The sequence below is a fragment of the Ranitomeya variabilis genome, chromosome 7, assembly GCF_051348905.1.
Source record: "Ranitomeya variabilis isolate aRanVar5 chromosome 7, aRanVar5.hap1, whole genome shotgun sequence".
In the NCBI taxonomy this organism is placed as follows: Eukaryota; Metazoa; Chordata; class Amphibia; order Anura; family Dendrobatidae; genus Ranitomeya; species Ranitomeya variabilis.
Genome location: NC_135238.1, coordinates 31,104,397 through 31,121,521, shown reverse-complemented (window position 1 = coordinate 31,121,521; position 17,125 = coordinate 31,104,397). Strand labels below are relative to the sequence as shown.

At 47.6% G+C, this 17,125-nt stretch overlaps 1 protein-coding gene across 4 annotated transcripts in view; it reads left to right on the top strand.

The window, feature by feature from the left end:
* The window catches only part of BRAT1 (BRCA1 associated ATM activator 1), a 39,272-nt gene that overhangs the window by 14,372 nt on the left and 7,775 nt on the right, over positions 1 to 17,125 (top strand). For all 4 annotated transcript variants that reach the window (XM_077274749.1, XM_077274750.1, XM_077274752.1 and 1 more), the window contains exons 7-10: positions 13,648 to 13,739; positions 16,056 to 16,174; positions 16,475 to 16,661; positions 16,769 to 16,842. In XM_077274749.1, coding sequence (XP_077130864.1) covers positions 13,648 to 13,739; positions 16,056 to 16,174; positions 16,475 to 16,661; positions 16,769 to 16,842 — 472 coding nt within the window. The remainder of the gene's footprint in view (positions 1 to 13,647; positions 13,740 to 16,055; positions 16,175 to 16,474; positions 16,662 to 16,768; positions 16,843 to 17,125) is intronic.

Below are 17,125 nucleotides of genomic sequence, written 5' to 3'. Positions count from 1 at the left end.
TCCATTGGGCTGAGGTCGAGGGAGTGTGGTTGGTCACAGCCTCCATCCCTCTTCTTGGTCACATAACCCTTCACTTGTCTGGAGTGTCTTGGGTCATTGTCCTGTTGCAGCACAAACAATGATCCCACCACTAAGTACAGACCAGATGGGATGACATGTCGTTACAGAATGTTATGGTTGCCATACTATGTAAGTGTACCTAGAATTTGGAATAAATCATCAGCAAATATTCCCCTGCACTATTACATCTCCTTTCCATTCTTCACGGTGGACACCACACATGTAGAAACCATCGTCTCACCTTTTTTGCATTGTGCAAAGAAACGACGGTTGGTTCTAAAAATCTCAAATCTTGACTCATCAGACCACAGTAGAAATTTCCACTGATCTAATGTTCAGTCCATGTGCTTCTCAGCCCTAACACGTCTTTTTCTTCTTTGTGGTGGTTTCTTTGACCATAAAGGTTCTCTTGGAGAGGAAAAAGGAGACGCCAATAGAGGTGCACACACCTGATATGTATGTGGGAAAAAAAAAAAAAAAAAAAATCTTTATTGAAGCAACAACAGGTGCACATACAAACATAAAACACATTTAAAAACATTTAAAACGCATACAAATCATGGCTCAATGGGGTCATAAAGGCTAGGTATAAACCAAGGTCGATGAATAATGCTGTAGGTGTTAATGGCTTGCTAATATCATAGCTGTTAAAGCTAGTAAAAGGATGCAAGCTATATCTAGAAAGGTTGCTGTATCATAGGCATAATAATAAATAATGTAAGACTAAAATGTAGCCCATATATTTGATATAATTAAATATGTGCAAATTCACTGGTACAGCAAAGTTCATCTTGATAAGCATACTTGTGATCCAATAAAAAGCAATGTCTAAATACAATCATGAGGACCAAATACATAACAAATAGTCAATATATAGCCGTATGAAACGACCCATATCACATAAGTGGGCTTGCATATAAGCAACAATGCATACTTGCCACAAGATCAATGTGTAGCCATGCAGGGCTTCCCTCCGCGTATCGCTACCATGTGTAGCTTCGTCAGGGGAAGATGGGAAATACACCGCCCATCCACTTTAAATAGAAGTAAGTGCACTTACTCTTGTTGCCCAGATCGCCAACACCTGTGTTTGGCAGTCAGGGAACAATAATATAATAATAATTTTTATTTATATAGCGCCAACATATTCCGCAGCACTTTACAATTAAGCGGGGACATGTACAAACAATAAATTCAATACAAGTTAAGACAATTTAAACAGTGACATTAGGAGTGAAGTCCCTGCTCGCAAGCTTACAATCTACAAGGAAATGGGGGGACACAATAGGTGAAAAGTGCTTGTTATTTCAGGTCTGGCAATTATAATACATAGGGATTTTCATACAAAGCTGCATGATCCGGTCATCAGCCCGTGTGTTTAAGTGCAATAGTCAAGTATCAAGTGCAGTTATCATGTGCATGGAGGGTGTGGAGACAGATGAATAGTAGGGTGCAGATTCAGAGTAATATTTGGAAGGAGGGAACAATGCAAAGTTAGTTTACTGAGTAGTTGATGTGGTAGGCTTGTTTGAATAGATGGGTTTTTAGAGCTCGCTTGAATAGGTCGGGGCTAAGTATCAGTCTGATTGTCTGGGGAAGTGCATTCCAGAGAGCTGGCGCAACACGAGAGAAGTCTTGGAGACGGAGGTGTGAGGTTCGGATTATGGGGGATGCTAGTCTTAGGTCGTTTGTAGAACGGATGGCACGTGTAGGGCGATAGAAAGAGATGAGAGAGGAGATCTAAGGCGGTGCAGAACTGTGGAGGGCTTTGTGGGTGAGAGAGAGGAGTTTATACTGGACCCTGTAGCGAATGGGTAGCCAGTGTAATGACTGGCACAAGATGGAGGCATCGGTGAAGCGGCTGGACAGAAATATGACCCTGGCTGCCGCATTCAAGATTGATTGGAGAGGAGAAAGTTTGGTAAGAGGGAGACCGATTAGAAGAGAATTGCAGTAGTCCAGACGAGAATGAATAAGAGCGACAGTAAGAGTCTTGGCAGTTTCAACGGTGAGAAAAGGTCGGATTCTGGAGATGTTTTTAAGATGCAGGTGACAAGAGCGAGTGAATGATCGGATGTAGGGAGTAAAGGAAAATTCGGAGTCGAATATGACCCCAAGACAGCGTGCATGCTGCTTGGGAGTTATGGTTGAACCCTCCAGGGTAATTTCGATGTTGGGTAGAGTGAGGTTAGTAGAAGGGAGAAACACAAGAAGTTCCGTTTTGGAGAGATTTAGTTTCAGGTAGAGGGAGGACATGATGTTAGAGACAGCAGACAGACAATCCTTGGTATTTTGAATTAGGGTAGGGGTGATGACAGGAGAAGAAGTGTATAATTGGGTGTCATCAGCATAGAGATGATACTGGAACCCAAATCTGCTGATTGTTTCCCCAATAGGGGCCGTGTAAAGAGAGAAGAGGAGGGGGCCTAGGACTGAGCCTTGCGGAACCCAGATAGTAAGGGGATGAGGAGAGGAAGAGGAGCCGGCAAAACATACAGTGAAGGAGCGGTCAGAGAGGTAGGAGGAGAACCAGGAGAGGGCTGTGTCCTTGAGGCCTATGGAGCGGAGCATAGTGAGAAGGAGCTGGTGATCCACAGTGTCGAATGCGGCAGATAGATCCAGGAGAATCAGCAGAGAGCAATGACCTTTGGATTTAGCTGTTATTAGATCATTAGAGACTTTAGTGAGGGCAGTTTCAGTGGAGTATAAAGAGCGGAAACCAGATTGTAAGGGGTCGAGAAGAGAGTTATCCGAGAGATTGCGGATTAGACGGGAGTGGACCAAGCGTTCCAGGAGTTTAGAGATGAAGGAAAGGTTAGAGACAGGTCTGTAGTTAGCAGTGCAGTTCTGGTCCAGGGATGACTTTTTAAGTAAAGGGGTTATGATGGCATGTTTAAATGAGGAGGGAAAGATACCTGAAGAAAGAGAGAGGTTAAATATTTTAGTCAGGTGAGTGGTGACCACTGGTGAGAGAGACTGCAGGAGAGGTGAAGGAATGGGGTCACGGTTGTAGGCCGAGCAGAAGCGAGGAGCTTGGAGACTTCTTCTTCTGAAACAGGCTCGAAGATGTCTAGTGAGCTTGAGGTGCGGCGGGGAAGGGGATCCAGGCACTGAGGAGATTGCGCTGAGATATCCTGATGGATGAGGTTGATTTTTTCTAAGAAATAAGTGGCCAGATCCTCACCGCTGAGGTTGGTGATGGGGGGCCTGCACTTTAGGTTTCAGGAGGGAGTTTAAGGTTTCAAAAAGTCGTTTTGGGTTGTTGAATAGTGAGTAGTGTTGAGCATTCCGATACCGCAAGTATCGGGTATTGGCCGATACTTGCGGTATCAGAATTCCGATACCGAGATCCGATACTTTTGTGGTATCGGGAATCGGTATCGGATCCATATTACTGTGTAAAATAAAGAATTAAAATAAAAAATATTGATATACTCACCTCTCCGGAGGCCCCTGGACATCACCGCTGGTAACCGGCAGCCTTCTTTGCTTAAAATGAGCGCGTTCAGGGCCTTCCATGACGTCACGGCTTCTGATTGGTCGCGTGCCGCTCATGTGACCGCCACGCGACCAATCACAAGCCGGGACGTCATTCTCAGGTCCTAAATTCCTAGAATTCGGAATTTAGGACCTGAGAATGACGTCACAGCTTGTGATTGGTCGCGTGGTGGTCACATGAGCGGCACACGACCAATCAGAAGCCGTGACATCATGGAAGGCCCTGAACGCGCTCATTTTAAGCAAAGAAGGCTGCCGGTTACCAGCGGTGATGTCCAGGGGCCTCCGGAGAGGTGAGTATATCAATATTTTTTATTTTAATTCTTTATTTTACACAGTAATATGGATCCCAGGGCCTGAAGGAGAGTTTCCTCTCCTTCAGACCCTGGGAACCATCAGGATACCGTCCGATACTTGGTGTCCCATTGACTTGCATGGGTATCGGAATCGGCGAGATCCGATACTTTGCCGGTATCGGCCGATACTATCCGATACCGATACTTTCAAGTATCGGACGGTATCGCTCAACACTAATAGTGAGGTGACGAGGGTGGTGAAGTAGGATTGTTTGGCCAGATAAAGGGCAGAGTTGTAGGTTTTGAGCATAAACTTATAGTGGATGAAGTCTTCTGCTAAGAGAGATTTTCTCCACTGCCGCTCTGCACACCTTGAGCAACGCTGCAGGAAGTGTGTTTGCATAGTGTGCCAGGGCTGCCGTTGTCTGTGTTGTGTCTTTCTGCGTGTAGAAGGTGCTGCTTCATCTAGGGCATTCTTCAGTGTATTATTGAAGTGTGACAATGCTAAGTCTGGACAGGAGAGGGAGGAGATGGGGGCTAGAGATGTGTGGAGATTGTCCATAAGCTGCTGGGTATTAATGGTACGTGTATTCCGATAAGTGTGGTAAGTGGGGGTGTCCTGGGTGAGGAGACAATTCTTGACAGAGAAGGAAAGAAGGTTGTGGTCTGAGAGCGGGAGAGGGGAGTTCGTAAAGTCGTGCAGCAAGCTGGGACGGGAGAAGACCAGGTCCAGAGTATTCCCATCCTCATGCGTAGGAGATTTAGTAAACTGTGAGAGGCCGAATGAAGAAGTTAGAGAAAGAAGATGAGCGGCAGATTGGGAGAGGAGATCATTGATGGGGATGTTAAAGTCTCCCATGATGAGGGCGGGGATGTCACAGGATAGAAAGTGAGTAAGCCAGGTGGCAAAGTGGTCTAGAAACTGGCGGGAGGAGCCTGGAGGGCGATAAATAACCACCACTCGCAAGGAGAAGGGCTTAAAGAGTCTAACGGCGTGGACTTCAAAGGAAGGAAATGTGAGTGAGGGAACCGGGGGGATGACCTGGAAAGCACATTGTGATGAGAGGAGCAAACCAACACCTCCACCCTGTATGTTCTCTGGTCTGGTGGTATGTGAAAATTTCAGCCCACCAAACGAGAGAGCGGCAGCGGTGGTGGTGTCTGAGTCCTGGATCCAGGTTTCTGTAATAGCCAGAAGGTTAAGGGAATTAGAGAGAAAAAGATCGTGAATGTAAGTTAGTTTGTTGCACACAGACCGTGCATTCCAGAGAGCACAGTGGAAAGCGATAGGAGAAGGCATGCACTGAATGTTAATAAGATTAGCATGGTTTCTATATGTAGCTGGAGGCGAGTAATGTATGCTGGTGGAGGGGGGGCCAGGGTTCGGGGAGATGTCGCCTGCAACTAGTAGAAGGAGAAAAAACAGAAAGAGCAGGTGGTGGGATGATTTGTGTGAATGTTTTGAGTGCTGCATGGTGGTAGTGGCTGGTTTGGAGTGGGTAAGAAATGTCAGTAGGGCCTCAGAGTTATACATGGGAGAGGGGAGAAGGGAGGGGTGGATATAGAGAGAGTGACCAGAATGTGTTAAAGGGCGAGTGAGTTGTGAGAAAGCAGAAGTAAAAACAAATAAGAAGCAGATAGATATGATTAATGCAAAATGTTGTATGACTGACCAAAAAGCATGATTGTTTATAGAACTTATGCACCTTACCTGTCTCCTGCCCAACTGCCATTTTCTAACTGCCAAGCACTTTAAACTGTTGCACACGCGAACCTGCACGCGTCCTATCCCAGACATACTAAATATATATGAATGGAGTGACTGCTTGCATCAGGAACCAAATGGCCACAATCAGCAATCAACCAATTAGCATAAGGCCAGAGCAGGCATTACTATGCATGGTAAACAACCAATGCTGAGGAAGGCCATAAAGCAGTTGGACAAAAGAAGAAAAAAAAGATAGCTTTGAACACTTTAAATCAGAAAAAAAAACCAGAAAAAAGAAAACAACACAGGAGTGATGGATAACATACCATTCACAAAGTCTTGCTAAATATGATTCAGTTCACACTTGCAGTCAGCACACAAATGGATGGATGGATAAAATACCTGTGTGAAGAAGAGAAGAGAGGAACATCAACTTCAATGCCATTTTCTAACTGCCAAGCACTTTAAACTGTTGCACTTAAAATCTGTTGCACACGCGAACCCGCACGCGTCCTATCCCAGACATACTAAATATATACAACAAAACAACTAAATCCTATGATGGGGGCGCGCTATGAATCGGTGTGCGTGTCACCTTGCGCTCCATAGGGCGGATGTGCCATTGTCACTGTGCGCTTCATTGCACATAGAACATATAAGGAAATATATTTTATTTTGTGCAATGAAGCGCACGGTGATATGTACGCTCATCTACAGCGAGATCCGCATTGGATCCTTTGGCTGCTTACACTGCACACGCGCAGTGACGTTCTGCTTACAAACACAGGTTTGCATTCAGTTTCCCTGGGTGGTCACTGTGCAAGTGCGGCAATGGCACATCTGCCCTATGGAGCGCAAGGTGACACGCACGCCGATTCATAGGGGGCGATACGCGGAGGGACGCCCTGCATGGATATACATTGATCTTGTGGCAAGTATGCATTGTTGCTTATATGCCAGCCCACTTATGTGATATGGGTTGTTTCATACGGCTATATATTGACTATTTGTTATGTATTTGGTCCTCATGATTGTATTTAGACATGGCTTTTTATTGGATCACATGTATGCTTAGCAAGCGGAACTTTGCTGTATCAGTGAAGGTGCACACATTTAATGATACTAAATATATGGGCTACATTTTAGTCTTACATTATTTATTATTATGCCTATGATACAGCAACCTTTCTAGATGTAGCTTGCATACTATTCCTAGTTTTAACAGCTATGATATTAGCAAGCCATTAACACCTACAGCATTAGTCATCGACCTTGGTTTATACCTAGCCTTTATGACTCCATCGAGCCATGATTTGTATGTGTTTTATATTTGTATGTGCACCTGTTGTTGCTTCAATAAAGCTGTTTACTCTGTCGCCTCATTGGGGGACACAGGACCATGGGTGTTATGTTGCTGTCCACTAGGAGGCGACACTATGCATAATCTGAAAAAGATTAACTGTGGCTCCTCCTGTGCAGTATACACCCCTGGACGGCATCAGCCTTCTCCAGTTTTTGCTTAGTGTCGCAAAGGAGGCACACCTAAAGATTTTTACTCCGTTTTACTCCGTTTTCCCGTTTTCCGACGGGATTACAGATGAAGAAAAGAGGGTCTCCTGTGAGACCCCCGGCATGGCTCCTTCCTCGGCCCCCTATTATGGGGTGCCCAGTTGAAGTTGAGATGGCTATTCCCCATGCTGCTCCTTCCCCAACCCCTCGGGTGTTGGTTCGAAGTCGAGACCCCCCTCCTTCCCCAATTCCTTTTGGTTTCTGGGTTGAGGTCGAGGCGAGGATAAAGGCCCCTGAAGGTGTGACAAAAGCACCCTCCCTATCCCCCTCTGGGGGTATTAGGTTGAGACACCTCAGGTAGGGCCTGTACAGGCAGCATCCTACAGCTCCCAGCAATGGGCCAGCACACTGCGCCTGCATCCAGGGACCCCAGCCCAGCTGCGGGCTCCTGTTGGGGCCGGGGGGAGTGCAGGCAGGCATGGCACATACAGACACAGGGCTCCCAGCGTCCCTGTCTCTGCGGCAGCACCAGCTCTCTACTGCCTCAGGGGGACCCCTCACCGGGCTCCCCCTTCCGCTTATAGCCCCACCGCCATCCTGCCTTCAAATCCGGAGGGGTCCGGTTCAGATCCGACCCCCTCCCGGACTTTCGCGCCGGCCTGGAGCCCTTCTGGGCCTCAGGCATCTAATTTAGGCCCCGGCTTCGGCCTAGCTGAAGCAGCAGCCTCCTCTCCGCCCCCCGGATGACAAATATGACACTCTACAGTGTCATACAAGGGGCGGATCGAGACAGAAAGGGCGCGTTTTTTATAGCCTTGCCGCCTTTTTCCAGCTCTCCGCCCCCTTCTCCTCCTCTCTCCTCTGTCTCTGCAGCCATTTTCGGCTGCAGATTAACCCTGCATCTCCCGGTCTGCAGGACCAGGACCAGGCAGCCAGTCTCCGGGGGGCACAGGACTGTGGATTTTCGGCGCTGGACCTAGGGGTACACTGGTGGGGTAAGATCACAGCTGGGTTATCTTTACTCAGCTGTGAATCCATATTACCTATAAGGCTCCCCTGTAGGTTCTCTACCCCTGTAAGGTCCATCTGCTGGCAGCACTTCTGCACTCTGTGCACTATGCAGGGCTCAAGGTCCAAGAGAACCAGGCAGAACTGCTATTATGCATTCTGCACAGCCTGCGGGACCGCTCTCCCCAGTAGTAGCACGTACCCGCATTGTCAGAACTGTATACAAACTACTGTGTCAATCGCAATCTATGACACAGTCTATAGATAACCTAACTTCCACATTGCTTCAGGCTCTGCAGGGTCATGCCCCGGCTATGACCGTTACCCAGCAAAGGGAGAGCTTGACTCAGGAACAAGATGACCCTGGCACATCCACGTCTAGGTCACGACGCAAGCGGATCCATAGATCAAGTCCATCTGCGTCATCCCATAGCACACGGTCATCCCCCTCTAGGGAGAGACACCGTTGCTCCAGGTCATCTAGACCGTCCCATTCCAGGGACAGACAATGCAGATCTCCGCAATCCCCAACCAGAGAAGGCCTCCTCCCCAGCTCACCCAGCAGGGGACGCCTCAGTGATACACAGGATTTGGAAGGCATCTGCGACTCTGACTCAGACAGAGAAATGGAGGGGTCCCTGATCCCAATCCCTCCTAGCAATACAGCGCTAGTTGAGGACATAATATCGTCCATCCATCGGGTGCTGGACATTTCTGATCTGCCACCAGAGGCCCCAGAACATCAGATTTCCTTTGAAGGACCTCTGAAGCCGCCTAAGGTTTTCTCTAACCACCCAGAGTTTAAGGCGATCCTTAAAAAACAGCTCTCACAGCCTGAGAAAAAAATTCGCTAATCGCAAATATCTGGAGGCGAGGTACCCCTTCCCACAGAAGGACACCAAGGAATGGACAGATCCACCTGAAGTGGATCCCCCAGTCTCCAGGCTAGCAGCACAGACCCTCCTTTCACTGCCAGATAGCTCAACCCTAAGGGACGCAGCAGACCGGCAGGTAGAATGCATGGCTCGTTCAATTTTCGAGGCAGCAGGGGCATCCCTGGCTCCCGCGTTCGCCTCAGTTTGGGCTGCCAAGGCCATCCTGGCCTGGGCAAACAATTTACAAGCCTTCCAAGCATCCGCTCCTGAACTGTCGGACCAAGCGGTTCAAATTGCTGTTGTAGCAGATTACATGCTCCATGCAGCTCTGGATTCAGCAAGGGGAGTCGCGGGGATAGCATCAAACGCCATCACGATTCGGCGTATCCTCTGGCTGCGGGAATGGAAAGCGGACGCAGCCTCAAAGAAGTCCCTCACGCACCTCCCCTACCTCAGTGGGAGACTTTTCGGTGAACAGTTGGACACTATGATATCCAACGCCACAGGGGGTAAGAGTACTTCTCTTCCCCAACTGAAACCTAAACGCACTTACAAGAAGCGTAACCAAACTCGATTCCGATCCTTTCGGAATTCCTCCGGCTGGTCCGTCTCACGTCCAGTACAAAATCGTAACCGTTCCCCACGCAGGGACAACTCACGATCGACGCAAAGATCGGACAAGACCTGGCAGTCAAAAGCAGGCCAGTCTAAGCCCAGAGGAGGAAAATCTCAGACTTTCTCCTCCTCATGACTCACGGACTCCGGAAGACACCACACCAGTAGGCGGCCGACTTTTGCTCTTTCATCAAGTCTGGCTGCCTATTACAGAAGACAGGTGGGTCACGGAACTAGTGTCTTCCGGATACAAAATAGACTTCACCTCCAACCCACCGGACCGGTTCTTCCTCTCTGTCCCCCCAAAACCGCCAGCCAAGGCTCGAGCCTACCACCAAGCGGTCTCCTCGCTTTGTCAATCAGGAGTCATAGTACCGGTACCCACGACCGACCGCTTCCGAGGGTTCTACTCCAATCTGTTCGTAGTTCCCAAGAAAGGAGGCAGCGTACGGCCCATACTAGACCTAAAACAGCTCAACAAATATGTACGGGTCCGTCATTTCCGCATGGAGTCCCTTCGGTCCATCATTGCGTCCATGGAGAAGGGAGAATATCTCGCCTCCATAGACATACAAGACGCATACCTGCATATACCCATTGCACCTGCCCATCAGAGGTTTCTAAGGTTCGCAATAGGCCAGGACCACTACCAATTCGTGGCTCTCCCCTTTGGACTCGCCACGGCTCCCTGAGTGTTCACCAAGGTCATGGCAGCCACCATGGACGTCCTGCACTCCAGAGGCATAGTAGTCGTTCCATACCTGGACGATCTACTCATCAAGGCTCCCACCTTCAAGGACTGCGAGCTCAGCGTCTCAATCACAACCGATACTCTCAGTCGCATGGGCTGGTTAATCAACCTACAAAAGTCATCACCAACCCCGAGTCAGTCCCTGACCTTCCTGGGAATGTTATTCAACACCTCCAGGGGTCTAGTGCTCCTTCCCAAGGACAAGGCACTGGCTCTCCGACTAGCAGTTCGCACCCTCCTCCGCAAACCCCCTTGATCTCTCCGGTTTGCCATGAGAGTCCTCGGCAAGATGGCAGCGGCAATAGAAGCTGTCCCATTTGCCCAGTTTCACCTCAGACCTCTCCAACTAGCCATTCTCAAGTCCTGGGACAGGAATCCCTTTTCTCTCGACAGGGAGTTCCAGCTAACGTCGTCAACCAGGAGGTCCCTGCACTGGTGGCTCAAGCCAACCTCGCTAGCAAAGGGGAAATCCTTTCTCTCAGGTCAATGGAAGGTCCTGACCACCGACGCGAGCCTCACGGGTTGGGGTGCGGTGCACCTACACCACAGGGCACAGGGCAAGTGGTCCCCAGCAGAAGTGACCATGCCCATCAACATCCTGGAAATTCGTGCCATCCTACTGGCATTGAGGGCCTTCCATCACTTACTGGCAGCCTCTCACATCAGGATACAGTCGGACAATGCCACAGCTGTGGCATATGTGAATCATCAAGGGGGGACCCGCAGTACCCAGGCGATGCGGGAAGTGTCACATATCCTCCGCTGGGCGGAGGGCACAGGGTCGGTTCTTTCGGCGGTCCACATTCCGGGTGTGGACAACTGGGAAGTAGACTTCCTCAGCCGACAAGGAATAGACTCGGGAGAGTGGTCTCTCCATCCCGAAATTTTTCAACAGATCTGTCTCCGCTGGGGGACCCCGGATGTGGACCTAATGGCATCCCATTTCAATGCCAAGGTCTCCAACTTCATTGCCAGAACACACGATCCGCGGTCGCTCAGAGCAGACGCTCTGGTTCAGGACTGGACCCAGTTCCAGCTTCTGTACATTTTTCCACCTCTCCCCCTGATATCCAGAGTGGTGAGGAAGATCAAACAAGAGGGAGTTCCAACCATCCTCATTGCACCGGACTGGCCCAGACGCACATGGTACGCCGACATCGTACAACTCACAGCAGACGCCCCTTGGCGTCTCCCCGACCGCCACGATCTTCTATCACAAGGGCCGTGCTACCACCAGAACTCAGGGGCTCTCAATTTGACAGTGTGGCCCTTGAGAACTGGGTTCTAACCCAGGCAGGGCTCTCGGCAGATGTCATTGGAACCATGATCAGAGCACGGAAACCAGCTTCTGCCAAGATTTATTACCGTACCTGGAAAGCTTTCTTTACCTGGTGCGAATCTCGTGGCCAGATCCCACTCCCTTATTCCATACCCAAAGTACTTGGTTTTCTCCAATCGGGTCTGGAGGCCAGGCTGTCATTGGGCTCGCTTAAGAGCCAGGTGTCAGCCCTCTCAGTGCTTTTCCAAAAGCGCATTGCTACCAAGCCGCAAGTAAGGACTTTCCTTCAGGGGGTTTCCCGATTGGTTCCCCCCTACAGACGACCACTAGAAACGTGGGACCTCAACCTGGTCCTGACAGCATTGCAGGAACCACCCTTCGAACCTCTTAAGGAGGTCCCGCTCCGCCTTCTTTCCCAGAAGGTGGTTTTCCTGGTGGCAATCACCTCGCTACGCAGGGTGTCTGAACTGACAGCACTCTCCTGCAGACGGCCTTTCCTGGCATTTCACCAGGACAAGGTAGTTCTTCGTACGGTCCCATCCTTCCTCCCGAAGGTTGTGTCCGACTTCCACCTCAATGAGGAAATTTCACTACCATCCCTTTGTCCGGTTCCGGTTCATAGAGTGGAGAAGGCTCTGCATACGCTTGACCTTGTCAGGGCTTTGCGTATATACGTGTCTAGGACTGCGTCCTTCCGGAGGTCTGATTCCCTTTTCCTCCTTCCGGAAGGTGGCCACAAGGGTATGCCAGCTTCCAAAGCTACTCTTGCCAGGTGGATCAAATCCACCATACAAGAGGCGTACCGCCTTAAGAATTCTCCTCTTCCAGCCGGTATTACGGCACACTCTACACGGGCGGTAGGGGCCTCCTGGGCCATTCGGCACCAGGCTTCGGCACAACAAGTGTGTAAGGCGGCCACTTGGACTAGCTTACACACGTTTACTAAACACTACAGGGTTCATACCCAGTCCTCAGCGGACGCGAGCCTGGGTAGACGTGTCCTGCAGGCGGCGGTGCCCTAAGTGTACGGGCCTGTCTGCACAATATTCGTCCATTGCTTCCCACCCAGGGACTGCTTTAGGACGTCCCATGGTCCTGTGTCCCCCAATGAGGCGACAGAGTAAAGGAGATTTTTGTGTACTCACCGTAAAATCTCTTTCTCTTAGCCTCTAATTGGGGGACACAGCTCCCACCCTGTTGCCCTTTCCGGGCTGTTGTAACTGTTGAGTTCTCATATTGTTTCTTGAGCTCGTACATAGTTGCCTTCTTACAGGCATAATTATGTTATTCATGTTACGTTCCTCCTACTGCTTTTGCACAAAACTGGAGAAGGCTGATGCCGTCCAGGGGTGTATACTGCACAGGAGGAGCCACAGTTAATCTTTTTCAGATTATGCATAGTGTCGCCTCCTAGTGGACAGCAGCATAACACCCATGGTTCTGTGTCCCCCAATTAGAGGCTAAGAGAAAGAGATTTTACGGTGAGTACACAAAAATCTCCTTTTTTTTCACATATATATCAGGTGTGTGCACCTCTATTGACGTCTCCTTTTTCCTTTTTCTTCTCCAGCATGCATTTGTTAGACGCTATGGTAGCACCCCTATATATTACCTTTAGTGGTGCCCACTCACTTTTTCTTGCATAAAGGCTCTCTTCTTGCAGCCTCCTCTGTATATTGGTTGAGATGTCTGCTACTTGATGTCTGGGCATCATTTATAAGGCTATTATATAAGGTGCTGTCAGTTTGTGTTTTTTCACACCAGTAACTCTGATGAACTTGTCCTCTGCAGCAGTGGCAATTCTTGGTCTTTCTTTCCTCGAGCGATCCTTGTGAGAGCCAATTTCATCATCTAAGGTGTAACACATAAGCTGGTTTGTTTCACACATGATGCTTTACTCCTTGTTTCCATATTTGTTCCTTTGATGTTTTTGCTGCCATCAGTCTGAACCTACAATGTCCACATTCCAATAAGAACTAGGGAAACCATGATATGAACAGGTGTGTCCAAACTTTTGACTGGTACTGTATATTCTGTTTTCTTTGCAGTCCGCCGGATGTCTGCCAGCTCGCTGTGTGTGTGCTACTTCAGCCATTAGACTGTGTGCTGAGTGTGTCAACTACAGACTTTGGACAAGCAGGTATGGGGTGTGCTATGCTTGTTAAAATGTCAAGATTTTTTTTTCTCGCTGCCCACAGAGTTATTTTAGACTCCTCCAAGACAAGGTAACACTTCTGCATACAGCTGAGGACTGAGGATCCACCTATCACAATAGTGGATGTCGCAGCTCACCTCCTCCCTCTTTCTTCATAGTGACCTTTGCACACGCTCATTAGATGCTTTACTAAAAAAAGATACTGTCATAGTCAGTCTATTGCTGCTAATGTACAAGTGAAATTCCTGAAAGAACAAGAATGGCATCAATGACCACAGTGAAAACTGCAACATAGTTTTAAATTTTTCCGCACATCTTTATTATTTAATTTTACTATAGAGTGTGACATGAAAAAGTAAAAAATAAATATATATATATATATATATATATATATATATATATATATATATATATATATATATATATATATATATATATATATATATATATATATATAATTTTTTTTTTTTTTTTTTTTTTTTTTAAATAATGGGTTATTTTCTTGTAACACACAAGTCCACACCGCTGCCACCAATTTGTCACGATTCACACCATGACCGTCACCCCTACATCACGGATCGGGGTGACTTTAGGCCAACAGACGGCTATCACATGTGCGGGGGGCTTATCAGTTATCCCTCCACTGCTACAATGTGATGAAAACACACACAAGGCTATTGACCTCAGTTTACAGCAGGGGCTTATTTTAGTTATCCCACTGCTCTTCAATATACCACGAACTGCAGGGATTTTATGTATATCCCGCTTTACAGTTCCACTTGAACTTGCAGCTCTCTGGCGCCCCCCTTACCCTCAGGTCAGATTATGTACTGCACCTAGGGTAATTAGTCGCCAGAAAGGCTGCCTGCTATGTACTGGCTCTTGGGCACGCTGCAGCGAGGCGATATAACTACTACCACTCAGGTAGGAACAATAATTATCAACGCCGCCGTCGCTACCACGACTCCCAACTACCCAGAACACGGTATGCTGCCACCAGCTTCGATTAAACGGGTCCAAAGCTAACCCAAAACAGTAGCGTAATTCCCTTCAGAAGACTTAGGGTACGTTTTAGAACAGGAGAACGAAGCTAGTATTTAGATATTTTACACTGTAAAAAATTAAGGCAGTGTTTACAAAAAGGCATAAAAAAGATGTTACAATATGAGACAATTGAAAATATGTACAAGGTAATTATAAAAATAACAGGGGTTAAATGAGAAATTAACACTTACATGTGTTCAGGACATTGCAGGCAACCAGGCTAGTGGGCGGAGCTCCCAAATGTCCCAATGCATCAGGTCTGGCAGTGAGGGCTCCTCTGGCAAGACTCAGACTAAGACTGCAGGCTGGGTTAAGTGGAGTCCCTTAAAAACCTGGAGCCTTGTGACATCACTAAAGGGGTTGAGTTAACATCACCCTCCCCTCTCATCAGAGTTGCCAAATTTAACACAAAGTCTTATAATGCTAGTATCTCAACTCCAGAACGTGTCAGAATCCCAGCACACCCCTCTTACATCTTCTTTTACCATTGGCTTTCTATGGGTAGTAAATTCGGGCTCGTTGGGTCGCCCAGTTCTGGAGAAATCCGTACTCTGTCCCTGTTGGAATTGGAGGCTCCTGCTTACAGGGTTTGACAGATCTGCCGATGGACGTTAGCTATATATTTATTATTTTTCTAGCCCAAATCGGTGGCCCGATATCTTACTATAACAGAATAAAGAGCCTCATGTTTTAAAAGAGAGATCACACCAGTTCTAGCTGATTTTAGATGGGAGGAGGGATGAGTAAGTTGCCCAAAGCCTGGAATTTACAGCCAGAGCAATAAAGTCTCTTCTACACGTCCACATCTCAGCAAACACAGAGAGATGTTTTTTTTTTTAGCCCGCAGCATGGGTCTGACAGGCAAAGCTACCAAATCATATTACATTTCATACAATATCGTGACAATCCACCTATCACAATAGTGGATGTCACAGCTCACCTCCTCCCTCTTTCTTCATAGTGACCTTTGCACACGCTCATTAGATGCTTTACTAAAAAAAGATACTGTCACAGTTAGTCTATTGCTGCTAATGTACAAGTGGAATTCCTGAAAGAACAAGAATGGCATCAATGACCACTGTGAAAACTTCAACATTGTTTTAAGTTTTTTTGCACATCTTTTTTATTTTATTTTACTATAGAGTGTGACATGAAAAAGTAGTAAAAAAAAACAAAAAACAACATTTTCTATATTTTTTTTTTTTTTTTTTTTAAATGATAGGTTATTTTCTTGTAACACATTCCATTTATTATCAGGTTTTCTTGAGGAGCCTGTGCCGGATCCTGCCATTATTGAGAATCTCCTGTCTAAGAAGCCCTCATGCGTCGGCCTCTTATGTCAGGCCCTGAGCCATGTGGCAGCGCTGTGTGACATGGTAACGTACAATGAGTCACGAGATCCTACACCGGTGTCACTACGTCTCTACCAGTCTGCAGAATCTGCATCTTATTAAATTGTCAGCTGGTCGGGGGTCATGTTTCCATGGGGGGATGTGTGCTCTTACGAATGCTTGTTTGCCGGTTATGTGGGCCTGTGTGGATGGGCCTTTACACAATGTACTGATGGCCAAAATCAGGGTCTCAATGGCGACATTATTAATCAGATTTTCTGAAAGACAAACAAGTGCAGGCCCTATATAGACCCGTCACATTGATTTTATTCCCTTCTTTTTCAGGACTGTCTGGTCACACCGGTCCGCCATAGCGATGTGCTGAGGTCGGTGGTACTGATTCTCCGCTTTTGCATTGGACAAGCTGTTTGTTCCGCTCCTGCAGGGTTAACTATAGGCAGGTCGCTGATAGGGTCTCATCGAGTTCAAAGGTCAGCGCTGGATGCGATCGGAGGTCTTTCCCGGTGGCCATGTGAGACCCATCACTATATCGTACATAGCGATCCATTACTATAATGTGACCGTTTTTATTGCCGCTCCATTCATTGAAGTTATTAACGCTATTAATACGATTTTTAGTGGAACCGGAGGCCTTGATGAAGACGTATAATGTGCTCACGGCGTATCTAGGGGACCCGGAAACGGACCCCACGGTAAGAAGCTTACATTGTCCTACATTGCTACCAGCCTCTGTGCCTTAAAGGGGTATTCCCATCTCCAAGATCCTATCCCAATATGCAGTAGGTATAATAATATTATAAAATACCGCCAATTAGAAATGTTGTATAGTTCTTCTGATTCACTGTGTTGCTTACTTCATGTTCAGGGCATAGCAGGAGCTAAGGTATCTATGGTTACGACTACACATATAGCTACAGTTATTTAGTTATCGGTCGTCACCATAGATAGCTAAGCCCTGCACATGGGCTAAACAGA